Here is a 19,735-nt window from a genome sequence, read left to right as displayed (position 1 = left end):
TGACAGTTTGACTTCTTCCTTACCAATCTGGATGCCTTTTATTTCTTTTTGTTGTCTAATTGCCGTGGCTAAGACATCCAGCACTATGTTGAATAAAAGCGGGGAGAGAGGGCATCCTTGTCTTGTTCCTAATCTTAGAGGAAAAGCTTTCAGCTTCTCACTGTTAAGTATGATGTTGGATGTGGGTCAGTCATATATGGCCTTTATTATGTTGAGGTACTTGCCGTCTATACCCATTTTGTTGAGAGTTTTTATCATGAATGGATGTTGAATTTTGTCAAATACTTTTTCAGCATCTATGGAGACAATCATGTAGTTTTTGTCCTTTTTATTGATGTGGTGGATGATGTTGATGGATTTTTGAATGTTGTAACATCCTTGCATCCCTGAGATGAATCCCACTTGATCATGGTGTATGATCCTCCTGATGTATTTTTGAATTTGTCTGCTAATATTTTCTTGAGTATTTGTGCATCTATGTTCATCAGGGATATTGGTCTGTAGTTTTCTTTTTTTGTGGTGTCTTTGCCTGGTTTTGGTACTGGAGTGATGCTGGCTTCATAGAATGAGTTTGGATGTATTACCTCCTCTTCTATTTTTTGGAAAACTTTAAGGAGAATGGGTATTATGAGTTCTCTAAATGTCTGAGAAAATTCAGCAGTGAACCCACCTGGACCACGGGTTTTGTTCTTGGGTAGTTTTTGATTACCAATTCAATTTCATTGCTAGTAATTGGTCTGTTTAGATTTTGTTTCTTCCTGGGTCTGTCTTAGAAGGTTATATTTTTCTAGAAAGTTGTCCATTTCTTCTAGGTTATACAGTTTATTAGCATATAGATCTTTATAATAATCTCCAATAATTCTTTGTATTTGTGTGGTGTCCATTGTCATTTTTTTCGTTCTCATTTCTGATAGTGTTTATGTGTATAGATTCTCTTTTTTGCTTAATAAGCCTGGGTAAGAGTTTCTCTATTTTGTTTATTTTCTCAAAGAAGCCAGCTCTTCATTTCATTGATTTATTCTGTTGTTTTATTCTTCTCAATTTTTTTTTTGAGAGGACATCTCTCATATCTATTGATCAAATGGTTGTTAACAACAATAAAATTCAGTATAGGGGGGTCAATGCTCAATGTACAATCATTAATCCATCTCAAGCCTAATTCTTGTCAGTGTCCAATCTTCTGAAGCATAACGAACAAGTTCTTACATGGTGAACGAATTCTTACATAGTGAATAAATTCTTACATGGTGAACAGTACAAGGGCATTCATAACAGAAACTTTCGGTTTTGGTCACGCATTATGACCTATAAACAATCAGGTCAAATATGAATATTCATTTGATTTTTGTACTTGATTTATATGTTGATCCCACATTTCTCCCTCTATTATTATTATTATTTTTATTTTTAATAAAATGCTGAAGTGGTAGGTAGATGCAAGATAAAGGTAGAAAACATAGTTTAGTGCTGTAAGAGGGCAAATGTAGATGATCAGGTGTGTGCCTATGGACTAAGTATTAATCCAAGCTAGACAAGGGCAGCAAAACATCCACGGATGCAGAAGATTTCTCTCAAAGCAGGGGGGGGGGGGTGAGGTTCTGAGCCTCACCTCTGTTGATCCCCAATTTCTCACCTGATGGCCCCCCTGCGACTGTGCCTGTCTTAGGTTGTTCCTCCCTTGAGGAATCTTACCTGTCTCTGGCTAACCAGTCATCTTCCGGGGCCATACAGGGAAATGTAAAGTTGGTAAGTGAGAGAGAAGCCATATTGTTTGAAAAGGTTAGCTTTTTGCTTCTTTGCAGATTTATGCCCTGTGGCTTCTATGCCCAGCACTTGTCTCGAGCTATCTTTACCACCTGGAGGAATTATGATACTCGGTAACTTCGATATGAGGCACGAATTCTATTTAAGGGTTGTAATTAGGAAGGAAGAAGAAAAGCTATAGAGGTAGCATATGGAAGAAAACATGGGAGGATTGATTATTTCTTTGACATATCTTCTTGTAGAGTACCTTAAGTATGTATAGGTTTTAAACTACTAACTAATTTGCGCACACATATTAACATAATAGGAATATGGTGACATAAACAAAGCAAATCTATAATTACCATCCATCTCCAGTGAAGCCAAGAAAACCATTTAGGCACCCTAGGCATTTGTGAAAATTTGTCTATGATATAATGGATATTGTACAACTGTACTTGAACAGTCTGAGAAAAATCAGACAAATTAAAGCAGCCCATTTCTGGGATCTGTTCACCTCCCATATGTTCTTTTAACCGTAGATAGTCTATAGTCATAAGATTTTGGAGTGCTACAACTTGCACCCCTCCCAACTCCTGGTTGATTTCCAACAGTACAGATCCAGTCAAATTCGTTGTCTCACTGTATGCACATGCCAGCCTAGCTATCTCCCTCCTCATTCCAATGGCAAGTCCAGGAAACGGTGGGGTGGACGCAGCCACAACCACAGCATCGCCTGGATCCCTGTGGAGGCTTTTTGATGATCATCCCTCGGCACGAGTCTTCCAGAGAGTGCTGATGCCGGAAGCTCCTCCTCATATCGTATCTTAGTTCATTTTCTGGGTATCCAAGCTAGGCCTTGATCTTCTGCATAGAAACAAACAGACCCTTTCCCCACACTTTGACATGCCCTCTATACCACTGTGCAGAACTCATTAGAGGTCAGCACACAGTAACTGCTTTTTTTTTTTTTATTAAGAGAAAGGAATATTATCAGAAAAGAGTACCTCCATAGCTGATCATCTGACACCCTTTAAGTGATCAACATTAAGGATATTTAAAGCATGCGTTGATCTTTGATTTACCAATAGTTTTATCCCATCAAGGAGTAATCCCCCTTTTCTTTCTTTCTTTCTTTTTTTTTTTTAATTTTTAATCTACACTTACATGAAGAATACTATGTTTACTATGCTCTCCCCTATATCAGGTCCCCCCTAACAACCACATTACGGTTACTGTCCATCAGCTTAGCAAAATGTTGTAGAGTCACTACTTGTCCTCTCTGTGTTGTGCAGACCACCCCCCTTCTCCCTCCCCCCCATGCATGCTAATCTTAATACCCCCCTTCTTCCCCCCCCCTTATCCCCCCCTGCCCACCCATCCTCCCCAGTTCCTTTCCCTTTGGTACCTGTTAGTCCATTTTTGGGTTCTGTAATTCTGCTGCTGTTTTGTTCCTTCAGTTTTTCCTTTGTTCCTATACTCCTCAGATGAGTGAAATCATTTGGTATTTCTCTTTCTCCGCTTGGCTTATTTCACTGAGCATAATACTCTCCAGCTCCATCCATGTTGCTGCAAATGGTTGGATTTTTCCACTTCTTATGGCTGAGTAGTATTCCATTGTGTATATGTACCACATCTTCTTTATCCATTCATCTACCGATGGACATTTGGGTTGCTTCCAATTCTTGGCTATTGTAAATAGTGCTGCGATAAACATAGGGGTGCATCTGTCTTTCTCAAACTTGATTGCTGCGTTCTTAGGGTAAATTCCTAGGAGTGGAATTCCTGGGTCAAATGGTAGGTCTGTTTTGAGCATTTTGATGAACCTCCATACTGCTTTCCACAATGGTTGAACTAATTTACATTCCCACCAGCAGTGTAGGAGGGTTCCCCTTTCTCCACAGCCTCGCCACCATTTGTTGTTGTTTGTCTTTTGGATGGCAGCTATCCTTACTGGTGTGAGGTGATACCTCATTGTAGTTTTAATTTGCATTTCTCTGATAATTAGCGATGTGGAGCATCTTTTCATGTGTCTCTTGGCCATCTGTATTTCTTTTTTAGAGAACTGTCTGTTCAGTTCCTCTGCCCATTTTTTAATTGGGTTATTTGTTTTTTGTTTGTTGAGGCATGTGAGCTCTTTATATATTCTGGACATCAAGCCTTTATCAGATCTGTCATTTTCAAATATAATCTCCCTTACTGTAGGGTTCCTTTTTGTTCTATTGATGGTGTCTTTCGCTGTACAGAAGCTTTTCAGCCTAATGTAGTCCCACTTGCTCATTTTTGCTGTTGTTTTCCTTGCCCGGGGAGATATGTTCAAGAAGAGGTCACTCATGTTTATGTCTAAGAGGTTTTTGCCTATTTTTTTTCCAAGAGTTTAATGGTTTCATGACTTACATTCAGGTCTTTGATCCATTTTGAGTTTACCTTTGTATATGGGGTTAGACAATGGTCCAGTTTCATTCTCCTACATGTAGCTGTCCAGTTTTGCCAGCACCATCTGTTGAAGAGACTGTCATTTTGCCATTGTATGTCCATGGCTCCTTTATCAAATATTAATTGACCATATATGTTTGGGTTAATTTCTGGAGTCTCTAATCTGTTCCACTGGTCTGTGGCTCTGTTCTTGTGCCAGTACCAAATTGTCTTGATTGGTATGGCTTTGTAGTAGAGCTTGAAGTTGGGGAGTGAGATCCCCCTACTTTATTCTTCTTTTTCAGGATTGCTTTGGCTATTCGGGGTCTTAGGTGTTTCCATATGAATTTTTGAATTATTTGTTCCAATTCATTGAAGAATGTTGCTGGTAATTTGAGAGGGATTGCATCAAATCTGTATATTGCTTTGGGCAGGATGGCCATTTTGACGATATTAATTCTTCCTAGCCATGAGCATGGGATGAGTTTCCATTTATTAGTGTCCCCTTTAATTTCTCTTAAGAGTGACTTGTAGTTTTCAGAGTATATGTCTTTCACCTCTTTGGTTAGGTTTATTCCTAGGTATTTCATTCTTTTTGATGCAATGGTGAATGGAATTGTTTTCCTGATTACTCTTTCTATTGATTCATTGTTAGTGTATAGGAAAGCTACAGATTTCTGTGTGTTAATTTTGTATCCTGCAACTTTGCTGTATTCCGATATCAGTTCTAGTAGTTTTGGAGTGGAGTCTTTAGGGTTTTTTATGTACAGTATCATACCATCTGCAGATAGTGACAGTTTAACTTCTTCTTTACCAATCTGGATTCCTTGTATTTCTTTGTTTTGTCTGATTGCCGTGGCTAGGACCTCCAGTACTATGTTAAATAACAGTGGGGAGAGTGGGCATCCCTGTCTTGTTCCCGATCTCATAGGAAATGCTTTCAGCTTCTCGCTGTTCAGTATAATGCTGGCTGTGGGTTTATCATATATGGCCTTTATTATGTTGAGGTACTTGCCCTCTATTCCCATTTTGCTGAGAGTTTTTATCATGAATGGTTGTTGAATTTTGTCAAATGCTTTTTCAGCTTCTATGGAGATGATCTTGTGGTTTCTGTCTTTCTTTTTGTTGATGTGGTAGATGATGTTGATGGATTTTCGAATGTTGTACCATCCTTGCATCCCTGGGATGAACCCCACTTGGTCATGGTGTATGATCCTTTTGATATCCTGTTGAATTCTGTTTGCTAATATTTTATTGAGTATTTTTGCATCTACATTCATCAGGGATATTGGTCTGTAATTTCCTTTTTTGGTGGGGTATTTGCCTGGTTTTGGTATTAGAGTGATGTTGGCTTCATAGAATAAGTTTGGGAGTATTCCCTCTTCTTCTATTTTATGGAACACTTTAAGGAGAATGGGTATTATGTCTTCTCTGTGTGTCTGATAAAATTCCGAGGTAAATCCGTCCGGCCCCGGGGTTTTGTTCTTGGGTAGTTTTTTGATTACCGTTTCAATTTCTTTGCTCATAATTGGTTTGTTTAACTTTTGTGTTTCTTCCTTGGTCAGTCTTGGGAGGTTGTATTTTTCTAGGAAGTTGTCCATTTCTTCTACGTTTTCCAGCTTGTTGGCATATAGGTTTTCATAGTAGTCTTTAATAATTCTTTGTGTTTCTGTGGAGTCTGTCATGATTTTTCCATTCTCATTTCTGATTATGTTGATTTGTGTTGATTTTCTTTTTCTCTTAATAAGTTTGGCTAGAGGCTTATCTATTTTGTTTATTTTCTCGAAGAACCAGCTCTTGGTTTCATTGATTTTTGCTATTGTTTTATTCTTCTCAATTTTGTTTATTTCTTCTCTGATCTTTATTATATCCCTCCTTCTGCTGAGTTTAGGCCTCATTTGTTCTTCTTTTTCCAGTTTTGATAATTGTGATGTTAGACTATTCATTTGGGATTGTTCTTCCTTCTTCAAGTGTGCCTGGATTGCTATATACTTTCCTCTTAAGACTGCTTTCACTGCGTCCCACAGAAGTTGGGGCTTAGTGTTGTTGTGATTTGTTTCTATATATTCCTTGATCTCTATTTTGATTTGTTCATTGATCCCTTGATTATTTAGAAGCATGTTGTTAAGCCTCCATGTGTTTGTGAGCCTTTTTGTTTTCTTTGTAGAATTTATTTCTACTTTTATACCTTTGTGGTCTGAAAAATTGGTTGGGAGAATTTCAATATTTTGGAATTTACTGAGGCTCTTTTTGTGATCTAGTATGTGGTCTATTCTGGAGAATTTTCCATGTGCACTTGAGAAGAATGTATATCCTGTTTCTTTTGGATGTAGAGTTCTATAGATGTCTATTAGGTCCATCTGTTCTAGTGTGTTGTTCAGTGTCTGTGTGTCCTTACTTATTTTCTGCCCGGTGGATCTATCCTTTGGGGTGAGTGGTGTGTTGATGTCTCCTACAATGAATGCATTGCAGTCTATTTCCCTCTTTAGTTCTGTTAGTATTTGCTTCACATATGCTGGTGCTCCTGTATTGGATGCATATATATTTAGAATGGTTATATCCTCTTGTTGGACTGAGACCTTTATTATTATGTAGTATCCTTCTTTATCTCTTGTTACTTTCTTTGTTTTGAAGTCTATTTTGTCTGATATTAGTACTGCAACCCCTGCTTTCGTCTCACTGTTGTTTGCCTGAAATATGTTTTTCTATCCCTTGACTTTTAGTCTATGCTTATCTTTGGGTTTAAGGTGAGTTTCTTGTAAGCAGCAGATAGATGGGTCTTGCTTTTTTATCCATTCTATTACTCTATGTCTTTTCATTGGTGCATTAAGTCCATTTACATTTAGGGTGACTATTGAGAGATATGTACTTATTGCCATTGCAGGCTTTAGATTCGTGGTTACCAAAGGTTCAAGGTTAGCTTCTTTAATATCTTACTGCCTAACTTATCTCGCTTATTGAGCTGTTATATACACTGTCTGTAGATTCTTCTCTCCCTTCTTATTCCTCCTCTTCCATTCTTCATATGTTGTGTGTTTTGTTCTGTGCTCTTTTTAGGGGTGCTCCCATCTAGAGCAGTCCCTGTAGGATGCCCTGTAGAGGTGGTTTGTGGGAAGCAAATTCCCTCAGCTTTTGCTTGTCTGGGAATTGTTTAATCCCTCCATCATATTTAAATGATAGTCGTGCTGGATACAGTATCCTTGGTTCAAGGCCCTTCTGTTTCATTGCATTAAGTATATCATGCCATTCTCTTCTGGCCTGTAGGGTTTCTGTCGAGAAGTCTGATGTTAGCCTGATGGGTTTTCCTTTATAGGTGACCTTTTTCTCTCTAGCTGCCTTTAAAACTCTTTCCTTGTCCTTGATCCTTGCCATTTTAATTACTATGTGTCTTGGTGTTGTCCTCCTTGGATCCTTTCTGTTGGGGGTTCTGTGTAATTCCATGGTCTGTTCGATTATTTCCTCCCCCAGTTTGGGGAAGTTTTCAGCAATTATTTCTTCAAAGAGACTTTCTATCCCTTTTCCTCTTTCTTCTTCTTCTGGTATCCCTATAATACGAATATTATTCCTTTTGGCTTGGTCACATAGTTCTCTTAGTGTTGTTTCATTCCTGGAGATCCTTTTATCTCTCTCTATGTCAGCTTCTATACGTTCCTGTTCTCTGGCTTCTATTCCTTCAATGGCCTCTTGCATCTTATCCATTCTGCTTATAAATCCTTCCAGGGATTGTTTCACTTCTGTGATCTCCTTCCTGACATCTGTGATCTCCTTCCGGACTTCATCCCACTGCTCTTGCATTTTTCTCTGCATCTCATCCCACTGCTCTTGCATTTTTCTCTGCATCTCATCCCATTGCTCTTGCATTTTTCTCTGCATCTCTGTCAGCATGTTCATGATTTTTATTTTGAATTCTTTTTCAGGAGGACTAGTTAGGTCTGTCTCCCTCTCAGGTGTTGTCTCTGTGATCTTTGTCTGCCTGTAGTTTTGCCTTTTCATGGTGATAGAGATAGTTTGCAGAGCTGGTACAAGTGACCGCTGGAAGAGCTTCCCTTCTTGTTGTTTTGTGGCCTTCTCCTGGGAGAATAGCGACCTCTAGTGGCTTTTGCTGGGCAGCTGTTCTCAGACAGGGCTTCTGCTTCCTGCACAGTTGCTATAGGGTTTATCTCCACTGTTGCTGTGGGCTTGGCCTGGCTGGGGCTGTTCCTCCAAAATGGTGGAGCCCCGTTGGAGGGGGAGCGGCCGGGAGGGTATTTATCTCCGTAAGGGGCCTCTGTGCTCCCTGCTGCCCAGGGGGTTAGAGTGCCCAGAGATCCCCAGATTCCATGCCTCTGGCCTAAGTGACCTGTCCTGCCCCTTTAAGACTTCCAAAAAGCACTCTCCAAACCAAAACAACAACAGCAACAATGAGAGAGGGAACAGAAAGAAAAAAAAAGGAAAAAACACGCGATTTTTTTTTTGTCCTCAGGTGCCGGTCCCAGGCACCCGCTCACTGGTCCTGCTGCCCTGTCTCCCTAGCACCAGGGTCCCTGTCCTTTCAAGGCTTCCAAAAAGCACCTACCCACCGGTCCCGCAGGGAAAGAACGCTTGATATTCTTTGTCCTCAGGCGCTGGTCCCAGGCACCCGCTCACCAGTCCCGCCGCCCTGCCTCCCTAGCACCGGGGTCCCTGTCCCTTTAAGGCTTCCAAAAAGCACTCGCCAAAAAGAGAGAAAAAAAGGGGAAAAACGTGCGATTTCCTCCGTCCTCAGGTGCCGGTCTCAGGCACCCGCCCACCGGTCCCGCAGGGAAAAACGTGGGATATTCTTTGTCCTCAGGCGCCGGTCCCAGGCACCCGCTCACCAGTCCCGCCGCCCTGCCTCCCTAGCACCGGGGTCCCTGTCCCTTTAAGGCTTCCAAAAAGCACTCGCCAAAAAGAGAAAAAAAAAAAAAGGGGGAAAAATGCGTGATTTCCTCCGTCCTTAGGCGCCAGTCTCAGGCACCCGCCCACCGGTCCCACAGGGAAAAATGCAGGATATTCTTTGTCCTCAGGCGCCGGTCCCAGGCACCCGCTCACCGGTCCCGACACCCTGCCTCCCTAGCAACGGGATCCCTGTCCCTTTAAGGCTTCCAAAAAGCACTCGCCAAAAAAAAAAAAACCGCTCCAGTTTCTTTCCACCCGCCGGGAGCCGGGGGGAGGGGCGCTCGGGTCCCGCCGGGCCGGGGCTTGTATCTTACCCCCTTCACAAGGCGCTGGGTTCTTGCAGGTGTGGATGTGGTCTGGATGTTGTCCTGTGTCCTGTGGTCTCTATTTTAGGAAGATTTTTCTTTGTTATATTTTCATAGCTCTATGTGTTTTTGGGAGGAGATTTCCACTGCTCTACTCATGCCGCCATTCTGGCTCCGCCTCTCTCATTCTTCTCAATTTTATGTATTTCTTCTCTGATCTTTATTATGTCCCTCCTTTTACTGACTTTGGGCCTCATTTATTTTTCCTTCTTCACTTTCAGTAATTGTGAATTTAGACTATTCATTTGGGATTGTTCTTCCTTCTTTAAACAATCCTGGACTGCTATATACTTCCCTCTTAGAACTGCATTCTCTGCATCCCACAGAAGTTGGGGCATTGTGCTGTTGTCATTTGTCTCCATATATTGCTCAATCTCTGTTTTAATTTGGTCATTGATCCATTGATTATTTAGGAGCATGTTGTTACAACTCCATGTGTTTGTGAGGCTTTTTGTTTTCTTTGTACAATTTATTTCTGGTTTTATACCTTTGTGATCTGAGAAGTTGGTTGGTAGAATTTCAGTCTTTTTTAATTTACTGAGGCTCTGTTTGTGGCCTACTATATGGTCTGTTCTGGAGAATATTCCATTGGCACTTGAGAAGAATGTGTATCCTGCTGCTTTTGGGTGTAGAGTTCTGTAGATATCTATTAGATCCATCTGTTCTAGTGTGTTGTTCAGTGCCTCTGTATACTTAGTTATTTTCTGTCTGGTTGATCTGTACTTTGGAGTGAGTGGTGTGTTGAAGTCTCCTAGAATGAATGCATTGCATTCTATTTCCTCCTTTAATTCTGTTAGTATTTGTTTCACATATGTAGGTGCTCCTGTGTTGGATGCATATATATTTATAATGGTTATATCCTCTTGTTGGACTGCCCCCTTTATCATTATGTAATGTCATTCTTTGTTTGTCTCTTGTTACTTTGTTTTGAAGTCTATTTTGTCTATTACTGCAACACCTGCTTTTTTCTCCCTATTGTTTGTGTGAAATATCTTTTTCCATCCCTTCACTTTTAGTCTGTGTATGTCTTTGGGTTTGAGGTGAGTGTCTTGTAGGCAGCATATAGATGGATCTTGCTTTAATATCCATTCTATTACTCTGTATCTTTTGATAGGTGCATTCAGTCCATTTACATTTAGGATGATATTGATAGATATGTACTTATTGCCATTGCAGGCTTTGCATTCATGGTTGCCGAAGGTTCAAGGGTAGCATCTTTACTATGTATCCATCTAAGTTAACTCACTTATTAAGCTATTATAAATACAATCTGATGATACTTTATTTCTCTCCCTTCTTTTTTTCCTTCTCCTCTCTTTATATGTTAGGTGTTTTATTCTGTACTCTTTGTGTTTTTGTTGACTGATTTTGTGGATAGGTGACTTCATTTTGCATTTAGTTAGTATTTTGTTGGTCTGCTTTTTGTGCTGTGGTTTTATTTTCTCTGGTGACATCTAGTTAGCCTTCGGAGCCCTTCCATTTAGAGCAGTCCCTTTAAAATACACTGTATAGGTGGTTTGTGGGAGGTAAATTACCTCAACTTTTGCTTATTTAGAAATTGTTTAATCCCTCCTTCAAATGTAAATGATAATCTTGCTGTATACAGTATTCTTGGTTCAAAGCCCTTCTGTTTCATTGCATTAAATATATCATGCCACTCCCTTCTGGCCTATACGGTTTCTTCTCAGAAGTCTGATGATAGCCTGATAGGTTTTCCTTTGTAAGTCATCTTTTTCCTCTTGTTCGCTGCTTTTAACACTCCATCCTTGTCTTTGCTCTTTGCCATTTTAATTATTATATGTCTTGAGATTGTCCTCCTTGGGTCCCTTTTTTGGGGAGATCTGTGTAATTCCATGGTCTGAAAAAATATTTCCTTCTCCAGATTGGGGAAGTTTTCATCAATTATTTCTTCAAAGACACTTTGTATCCATTTCTCTCACTCTTGTTGTTCTGGTACCCCTATAATGCAAATATTATTCTGTTTGAATTGGTCACACTGTTCTCCCAATATTCTTTCATTCCTAGAGATCCTTTTATCTCGCTCTGCCTCAGCTTCTCTGTATTCCTGTTCTCTGATTTCTATTCCATTAACAGTCTCTTTTACCTCATCCAGTCTGTTCTTAAATCCTTCCATTGTTTATTTCATTTGTTATCTCCCTCTGGAATTCATCTCTTAGCTCCTGCATATTTCTCTGTAGATCCAACAGCATGCTTATGACTTTTGTTTTGAATTCTTCTTCAGGAAGATTGGTGATTTTGGTTTCACCAGACCCTCTCTCTGCTGTTTGATGGATTTTGAACTTAACAAGGTTCTTCTGCATTTTCATGGTGATACAAGCAATTGCCGGCGAGTGGTGCATATGTCAGCTGGGAGAACAAAGTCCCTTCCTGCTTGTTGGTTGCCTCACCCATCTCTGCTGCCTGTGCCAGTCAGTCTCACACAGTGAGCAGCCTCTGGGTTGACCCCCTGAGCTGCTGTGGGTGGGGTGGCTACTGGGATGCCCAAGGGCATTGGCAGGGGTTGCAGGCAAGTGGCGTGTGTTCTCTCATGAGAACGATGCCCCTTTCTGCTTTCTGAACTCTGAGCCCATCTCTGCTGCATTTGCTCGGCAACTGCACACAGGAAGCAGCCTCTGGGTTAATCCCCTGAGCTACCACTGGCAAGGAGGCCCTCAGGATGGCCTACGGCACTGGTGGTAGTTGCAGGCAAGCAGCGTGTGTTTGCTGTGAGAACAGAGCCCCTATGTGCCTTCCGGATTCTGTGCTGCCTTCTTCTGCTTGTATCAAAAAACTGGTGCCAGGGGCAGCCTCTGGGTGCATCCCCTGAGCTGCCATGGGCAGGTCAACTCTTGGGATGGCCTAGGGCACTGGTGGGGTTTGCAGGTGAGTGCACGTGTTTGCCATGAGAATAATGCCCCTTTGTGCCTTCCGGATTCTGCATCAGTCTCCCCTGTCTGTGCCGGACAGCTGCACGTGGCAGACAGTCTCTGGATCTGGCCTGGTTAGTTTCGTGATGGGAGAAGTCTCTGTGTGGTTGCTGTGGGTGGGGCTACTCCTCAACTCCTCCACAGCAATGGCCACGCAGCCAGTTTGCTCCCAGTGCTGGGGGTGGAGAATGAATGGCAGTCTGCTTTTCACCATGAGGGGCTTCAGAGCTGTGTTGCCACCCAGGGGCTTAGGGTGCCTGAATTCCTTAATGTTTCCTGCCTGCTGGGCTGAGTGTGCCCAGACGATTTTGTTCACCTGTTGAACCCTTGTCCCTTTAAGACTTTGAAAGCACCCACTTTTCTTTTGTCCCACGGCAACTGGCTGTTGGGGACCTGTTTGCAGTCTTAGTCTCAGATCATGATTTTCACTTCCTCTAATATCCCGTACACCATGCAGTGTGTGTCTGTGCTCCCAGTACAGATTAATAGGGCTAGTTATTTAGAAGTCCTGTGCTTCCACTCCTTCCCCACTCTTTCTTTTCCTCCTGCCAGTGAGCTGGACTTGGGGGAGTGCTCAGGTCCTGCAGGTTCATGGCTTTGTACCTTACCCTTTTCTGTGAGATGCTGTGTTCTTGCCGATGTAGATGTAGCCTAGTTCTTGTACTGTATCTTCTGGTCTTTTAGGAGTAGTTGTATTTGCTTTATTTTCAAAATATGTATGGTTTTGGGAGAGATTTCTGCCACCCTACTCACGCTGCCATCTTGAGAATCCTCCATATATTTTTTCTTGAAAGTAAAATTTTGGAGTTTTTATATTCTTAGTGCCTCTTCTTCTTTTTTTATTAAGGTATTATTGATATATGCTCTTATGAAGGTTTCACATGAAAAATAATGTGTTTACTACATTCACCCATATTATTATGTCCTGCCCACACCCCATTGCAGTTACTGTCCATCAGTGTAGTAAGATGCCACAGAGTCACCGCTTGTCTTCTCTGTGCTACACTGTCTTCCCCATGATCACCCCCACACCATGTGTACTAATCATAATACCCCTCAATCCCTTTCTTCCTCCCTCTACCCCACCCTCCTCCCCTCCCTTTTGGTAACCGCTAGTTCCTTCTTGGAGTCTGTGAGTTTCTGCTGATTTGTTCCTTCAGTTTTGCTTTGTTGTTATACTCCACAAATGAGGAAAATCATTTGGCACTTGTCTTTCTCTGTCTGGCTTATTTCAGTGAGCATAATATATTCCAACTCCATCCATGTTGTTGCAAATGGTAGGATTTGTTTTCTTCTTATGGCTGAATAATATTCCATTGTGTATATGTACTACATCTTCCTTATCCATTCATCTACTGATGGACACTTAGGTTGTTTCCATTTCTTGCCTATTGTGTACCTCTTCTAATGTTTTACTAACTAGCTGAGTCCTAGAGTCAGAGTGATCTTGGATTGAACTCCAGTTCTGCAGATCTCCATTCATATGACCTTAGGTAAGGTGCTCTTTCACAGTCTCAGTTTCTTCCTCTGTAAAATAGGAATACTTTTGTTTTCTGTCCAATAGCATTGTGTGGGGGAAAATCAAGTAAGGATATAGACTATCTAGTAGAATTTTCGGTACATAATAAACCTCATACATGGTACCTATTGTCATGGTTAACATAAAAGGTTCTCACATAACCTTATTTGTTAATTCAGTCCTACAAGGTAGGCAGAGGTGTTGTTACTGCCACTTTTAATGTTTTTAAATGAAAAAAAAAGAAAATGGAAATAAAGTGACTTGCCACATATTGTATCCCAATTTGGTAGCAGACCTGAGGCTCCAACCTCTCGCGTTGAACTCCAGACCATCTCACTATACCACTGATCCAACTTGCCCATGAAAAACAAAGCCTCAATTCAGGTGAATTTCAAAACCTTCATTAATAAGAAAGAGGTACTGAGTATGGTATTTCACTAACAAATATGAAAGTGTTTTGCAATTTTAACTACTGCCATGTAGTGTGGCCATCTAAATATCACTTTTACTTATATCATTTTTGATGAAGAGCTTCAGGAATTTTAGATAATTTCCATTTTCAAGATCTCTGAGTCTCTGGCAAAAGGGTTAATTTCAAGAAATTAACCTTTAGTACCAATGCATTATTGGAAAGTGGAAATTAAGACAAAACCAGAAGATTCTTTCCTTTTTCTTTTCATCAAGTTTGTCCCATAGAGTGAGTCACAGCCAACACTGCTATCCTCTAGGGCTCTAAGTCACCAACCTACAAAAGGTATCCGTTCTTTGTCTATACCCTGATGCAAAATAAATTTGTGGAGTGTTACTAACAAACTTTAAACTTCTCAGAATCATCTGTTTGGATATTTGATGCTTTCACCATTCCTAGTTTTATAGTAAATTTTATAATATTTAGCCCTTAGATCATGTGAAATGGCTAAGAACTATTATGTTTTCTCATGGTGAAAGTAGGGCTCTGCTACTAATGGGGGTACTGGATAGGGATTCTAAATAAAAGCAGAAAGAGAGAAATAGGGAAGGCTATCCATGTTGGTATTAAAAATAGTTCAAATGTAACTGTATGTTCTTCCATATTTTTACTAAGATAAGTGGTGTGATTCCTTCCTTTCCTCTTTGTGTGGACAGCAAGGAAACCTTCTTTGGCTTGGTCCCCTGTCAGCCCTTCCTTTCTGTGATACTGTGATTTATAACAAGAAATACATATTTGATCTTTGTCCCCATTCCTGGCACAGAGCTCCTAAAACCCTTAGGATTTCCTAAATGATAAAAATGATAAAAGTGTCTTGATATTCATAACAAGCACCTTTCAAGCGCACCTGAGTTTATGTTAATGAGGTGACTTTTGGGAAGCACTTAAGCTTGGGGGTTGATTGCTGGGGGAATTAACCACGTGATTAGAGGGTAGGAACTTTCAGTCTTACGTGCTCCCACTCTGCTCTCCCCCACCCCGGAACTCCAGGGTAGAGGGAAGGGCTGGAGGTTAAATGAATTGCCAATGGCCAATGATTTTATCAATCATGCCCACATAATGAAGCCTCCACAAAAACCCCCAAAAACAGCATTGGGAGAGCTTTTGGTTGGTGAACACGTGGAGCTTGGGGGAGTGGTGTTCTCTCAGAGAAAGCATGGATGCTCCAAGCCGTACCTCCATTGCTTGCCCTCTACCTTGCCCTTTTCATTGTATCCTTTATAACATTCTTTATAATAAACTGGCAAACATGAGTAAATGTTTTTCTGAGTTCTGTGAGCTGCTTTAACAAATGAATTCAACCCGAGGAGGAGGCCATGGGTAACCTCGGATTTGTAACCACTGGTCAGAAGCATGGGTGACACCTAGATTCGTGACTGGCATCTGACGTGGGGGAGTCTTGTGGTACTGAGCTTTACATTGTGAGAACTGACACCAATGCCAGGTAGTTTGTATCAGAATTCAATTACTTGCTTGATGGTGTTGGAAAAAACATACATATAAGACTTTCACATAGGGGCTTTGAGGTTAAGGGTAGAATAATATAGGTTTAAGAGTAAGAGGAAATAGATACAGAGTCTTGGCCATAGCAACACTCAATAATTGCTGGAAAAGTATATGGATCAGATTTAAAGAAACTGCTCTCAAATACTGGTAAACACACAAATCTTGATATTTCAGTAGCCATTGAATTATCCTAAATCCACGTGTGAATTTTGAATGTCTTTGTTTAGTGCATGTAGCAGATCATACTATTGTTCCACATATTTATTGTACCTCTCTGGGATATTTTTTATCCCCACCAATTTCTACCTCATTGATGTTGAACTTGGCCATGAAACTTGTCTGGCCAAGCTACATTCCTTGTGTGAGTGGAAGTGATGTGAAACTCCTTGCGGAACATCTGAGAACCATTGATAGTTCAGCCTTCATTCAGCTTAGACCATGGGGTGAACAGAGCTGCTACCAAAGCATCACCAAAATGTAAGGCAAGAAATAAAATTTTGCCTTGATAAAGACTGTCATTTTGGAGCAGTTTGTTATTTCAGTGAAACCTAGTGAATGCTGACTAAAACACTGAAAGTAACAATGAAATAAAAACTTGAAATGCTTCCATTTTTTTCCTGGACAGTTTTTTAAAGAAGACCTGTGCTTTCACATCATCTCCTATCCAGACTGTTGCATAAATGATGAGAACAGTTTAAATTTATGGCCCTCTGAGACTGGGCAGTCACTGAGCTTATTTCATGAACAAGTGATTGGCCATTTGTCTTATTTTCCCTTCTGTATGGATCCACACATGGTGCAGTAAAGTTATGAGAGCCATATTACTCAGGATATTAAGCCTTATTAATTGGGCTGTGATCTTGACTTTGATGGGACTTAGAACTTAACAATTTGCAAATAACATAACCTCACTTAGCCTCAAGTTCATCCTCTGTAAGATAACTATAATTATACATTTCCTACCTCAGCTCTTGGCAGAGGCTGTTCCTGTTGCCTGGCATGCTGTTATTTCAGTGCACCCCTGGCTGGCTTCTCTCGCTCAGGCATCACCTTGAGGTCCCATCCTTGTCTGATTCTGACCACCTTATTTAACCTAGTTCCCCATGACTCTTCTGGCTTTAATAGCCCTGTTTGGCTTCTTTACAGCACATATTTCATTTGTAAGTATTTTTTGTTTCCATAGTTTGTCTGTTTTTCCAAGGCTTCATGCTCCTTGAGAATAGATGTGAATTTTATATTGTGTATTACTGTAATCGATGCTCAGACCAGAGTGCATGGCATAGAGCAGGCACTCAGATATTTTGAGTGCATAATTAATGACTCATAGTTATATCATGCTTAACACATGTAGGCACTGCTCTAAGCATCTTATGTACATTACCATCTTTATTCTCAAAGCACCCCTATGAGGCAGCAGCTGTTATTATCCTCATTTTAGAGATGGAAACAGAAGCCCAGAGATGTTATTTTTCCTGAGATCACAGAGCAGGGCAGTCGCAGAGTCAGGAATTAAATCCAGTAAGTTAGGTTCTGGAGCATGTGAGTGCCCATTGAATATATACTCCTTGTTTCACAGGACATTGTGAATTAACATTAAAGAAAATAAGTATGTGAGAGTGGTTTGATTAAAGGCTAATGCAAGTATCATAAAATAGTTACTTGTAGCCAACTTACTTTTAGCTCCTTTACTGTACCCCAGCTAAAAGCAGAAGATGCTATCTAGCGCTCTTCTTTCAACAATTTTTTAAAATTTGTGAGTTAAAAATAAAAAAGCCAAGGTTTACTTTGAATGAAGTATGGAATTGTATTGATGCCAACACAGGAAGTAGTTTCTGGTAGCCCTGTTCAACATTTTTAAAAAACGAATGCTAGATACGACACAGGGTCAATTCATCTAAAATAGTTTTTTGTACATTAAGTGTGTTGGGTTCTAGAAATTCAGAGCTGAGGAAGTGATAGGGTCTAATGTTAAGGAGTTCACAGTTGAAAATGAAATATTTAAGAATAATACTCTTCTTACTCAAAGTGTGGTCCATGACCAGCATTATCATCATGACCTGGGAACTTACAGGAAATGCATATTTAGGTCTCACCATCCCAGGCCAAGTTAATCAGAGTCTGGATTTTACAAGATTCCTAAGCGATTTGTATGAACATTAGACTTTGACCAGCTCTGAGTTTTAACTGATCTGAGAAGTGGAGTATTAGGACATATATGTAAATTGTCATGGAAGCACAGAGATTGGAAAACCAACCCAGGTTGAGAGGTTGTGCATGTGGGTTTGTCCAGGGAAGGCTTCCCAGAGGAGCTACAGTGCGGCTGAGCTTGAAGGATGAAGAGTGATTATCCAGGGAGACTGAAGAGAGAAGTGCATCCTCAAACGAACTGCAGAGCTAGGCCGCTTGGCAGTGGGTGTTCATGGAGTCGTCAGGACTTATGAATAGTTCAGTACATTTGGAGCTCAGGGAGGATGTCTGGTAGGAGCTGAAGAGGAAACAAACAAGGGGCAAATTGTGAGAGTCCCTGAGTTCCATGCTAGGCTACTTGTCCTGATGGCAAGCCATGTTTAAATTGTGTGTGGGTGGAGAATAAGATCAGATATTGATTTTAGAAAGATCACTGGTTGCCATGTGGTAGATGGGTTGGATAGAGGCATACAGAAAGAGAGGATGTTTGTGAAATTTTCACATGACCTAAAGCTGGGTGGAGTAGTTGGAGTAATAGATGACAGAAGCAAAATTCATAATGATTTTACCAGATTTGGAGATTGACTCCAATACGATGAAATTCAACAGGAAAAAATCATAAAGTTCAGTATTTGAGTTAGAAAAAATCAGTTGAGAGAGTGCAAGAGGGAGGCAGAATGGTTTTGACATAGTTTGTAAAAACTTCTCTAGAACTTTTGGAGGTTGATGTGGTCGTGATTTAGTTGACCACAAGTTAAATCAGCGCCAGCAGCGTAACAAAGAGCTGAGTCTTTGTCTGGCCTTTGGGAAGTAACTGTTTATCTTGCCTGACAACCTTCCCTCATTTGTGCCTTTTCCCACCCTCTATTCTACCACTTTCTCAAAAGGCAGATCTATTAGCCTCTGACGGTCAAGGAGCCAGCATTAGTTTACACTTGGACTGGGTGTCAGGAAAGTGGAAGTTTTCCTCATAAAGACTTTTTTATATATCAGAGTTGTATACAAGCTTGTCAAATGCATACTAATAACATTCTGGCTATTGTCTGCCACCACTAGAGAGAGAACAGAGAACCTCTTAAGAAATATATTCAATTCTTTCTTACATACCTAGTTCCCAGCATAGTGCCTGACACAGTCCACACTTTAAGACCAATGAGGGAATCAATGAATGGATGAATAATTGGAATGAGTGAACAAGGGGAGTTAAACAGAACATTCATATGAAAGAGTTGAAGAGAAACCTGTAGATATACATTCCACATAAGCGTATGGAGAGCAATTGTAACATGTCTTAAAGAGAAAGTGAACAACCTGTTATTGTCTTTTCTGAGAAGTGAATGGTTCATTAGCAACCCTTAAGTTCTTTCTATAATCTCAAATCTTATGTGTACACCCAGGACAATTTCCTTACTGAGCTCCCTTGCAGCCTTGGCTGCCCTTCTCTGGAGCCTCCCTCCCCTGGGATATGGGAGGGACTTGTGTCCCTCCTGGGGACTGTTCCCTCGGAGAGGTCACTAGAGCAATGACTCCGGAGTCCATTCACCTGGTGTGGTTACAGCTAGGCATCAGATGTCACAACTCCAGGATGGATAAACATGCAGTCTCTGTCTGTTCAGGTTAGAAAGCTGTGAGTGTCCTGTCTGGCAGCCAGAATAAGGGACTGTAAACCAAAAATACATGATGAAGGCTCTGGTTAAGGGATGAGCCC

At 40.8% G+C, this 19,735-nt stretch overlaps 2 protein-coding genes across 2 annotated transcripts in view; one reads left to right on the top strand and one right to left on the bottom strand.

Annotated features, from left to right (window-relative positions):
* The window catches only part of LOC140848036 (serine/threonine-protein kinase TAO1-like), a 404,763-nt gene that overhangs the window by 328,122 nt on the left and 56,906 nt on the right, over positions 1 to 19,735 (top strand). The window lies entirely within an intron of this gene.
* Positions 17,227 to 19,735, bottom strand: part of LOC140848037 (beta-1-syntrophin-like) — a 130,777-nt gene continuing 128,268 nt past the window's right edge. Inside the window, exon 3 of the mRNA XM_073230115.1 lies at positions 17,227 to 18,325. Coding sequence (XP_073086216.1) covers positions 18,235 to 18,325 — 91 coding nt within the window. The 3' untranslated portion in view covers positions 17,227 to 18,234. The remainder of the gene's footprint in view (positions 18,326 to 19,735) is intronic.

This window comes from Manis javanica, chromosome 2 (genome assembly GCF_040802235.1).
Source record: "Manis javanica isolate MJ-LG chromosome 2, MJ_LKY, whole genome shotgun sequence".
Lineage (NCBI taxonomy): Eukaryota > Metazoa > Chordata > Mammalia > Pholidota > Manidae > Manis > Manis javanica.
This window is presented reverse-complemented; position numbering and strand designations above follow the sequence as displayed.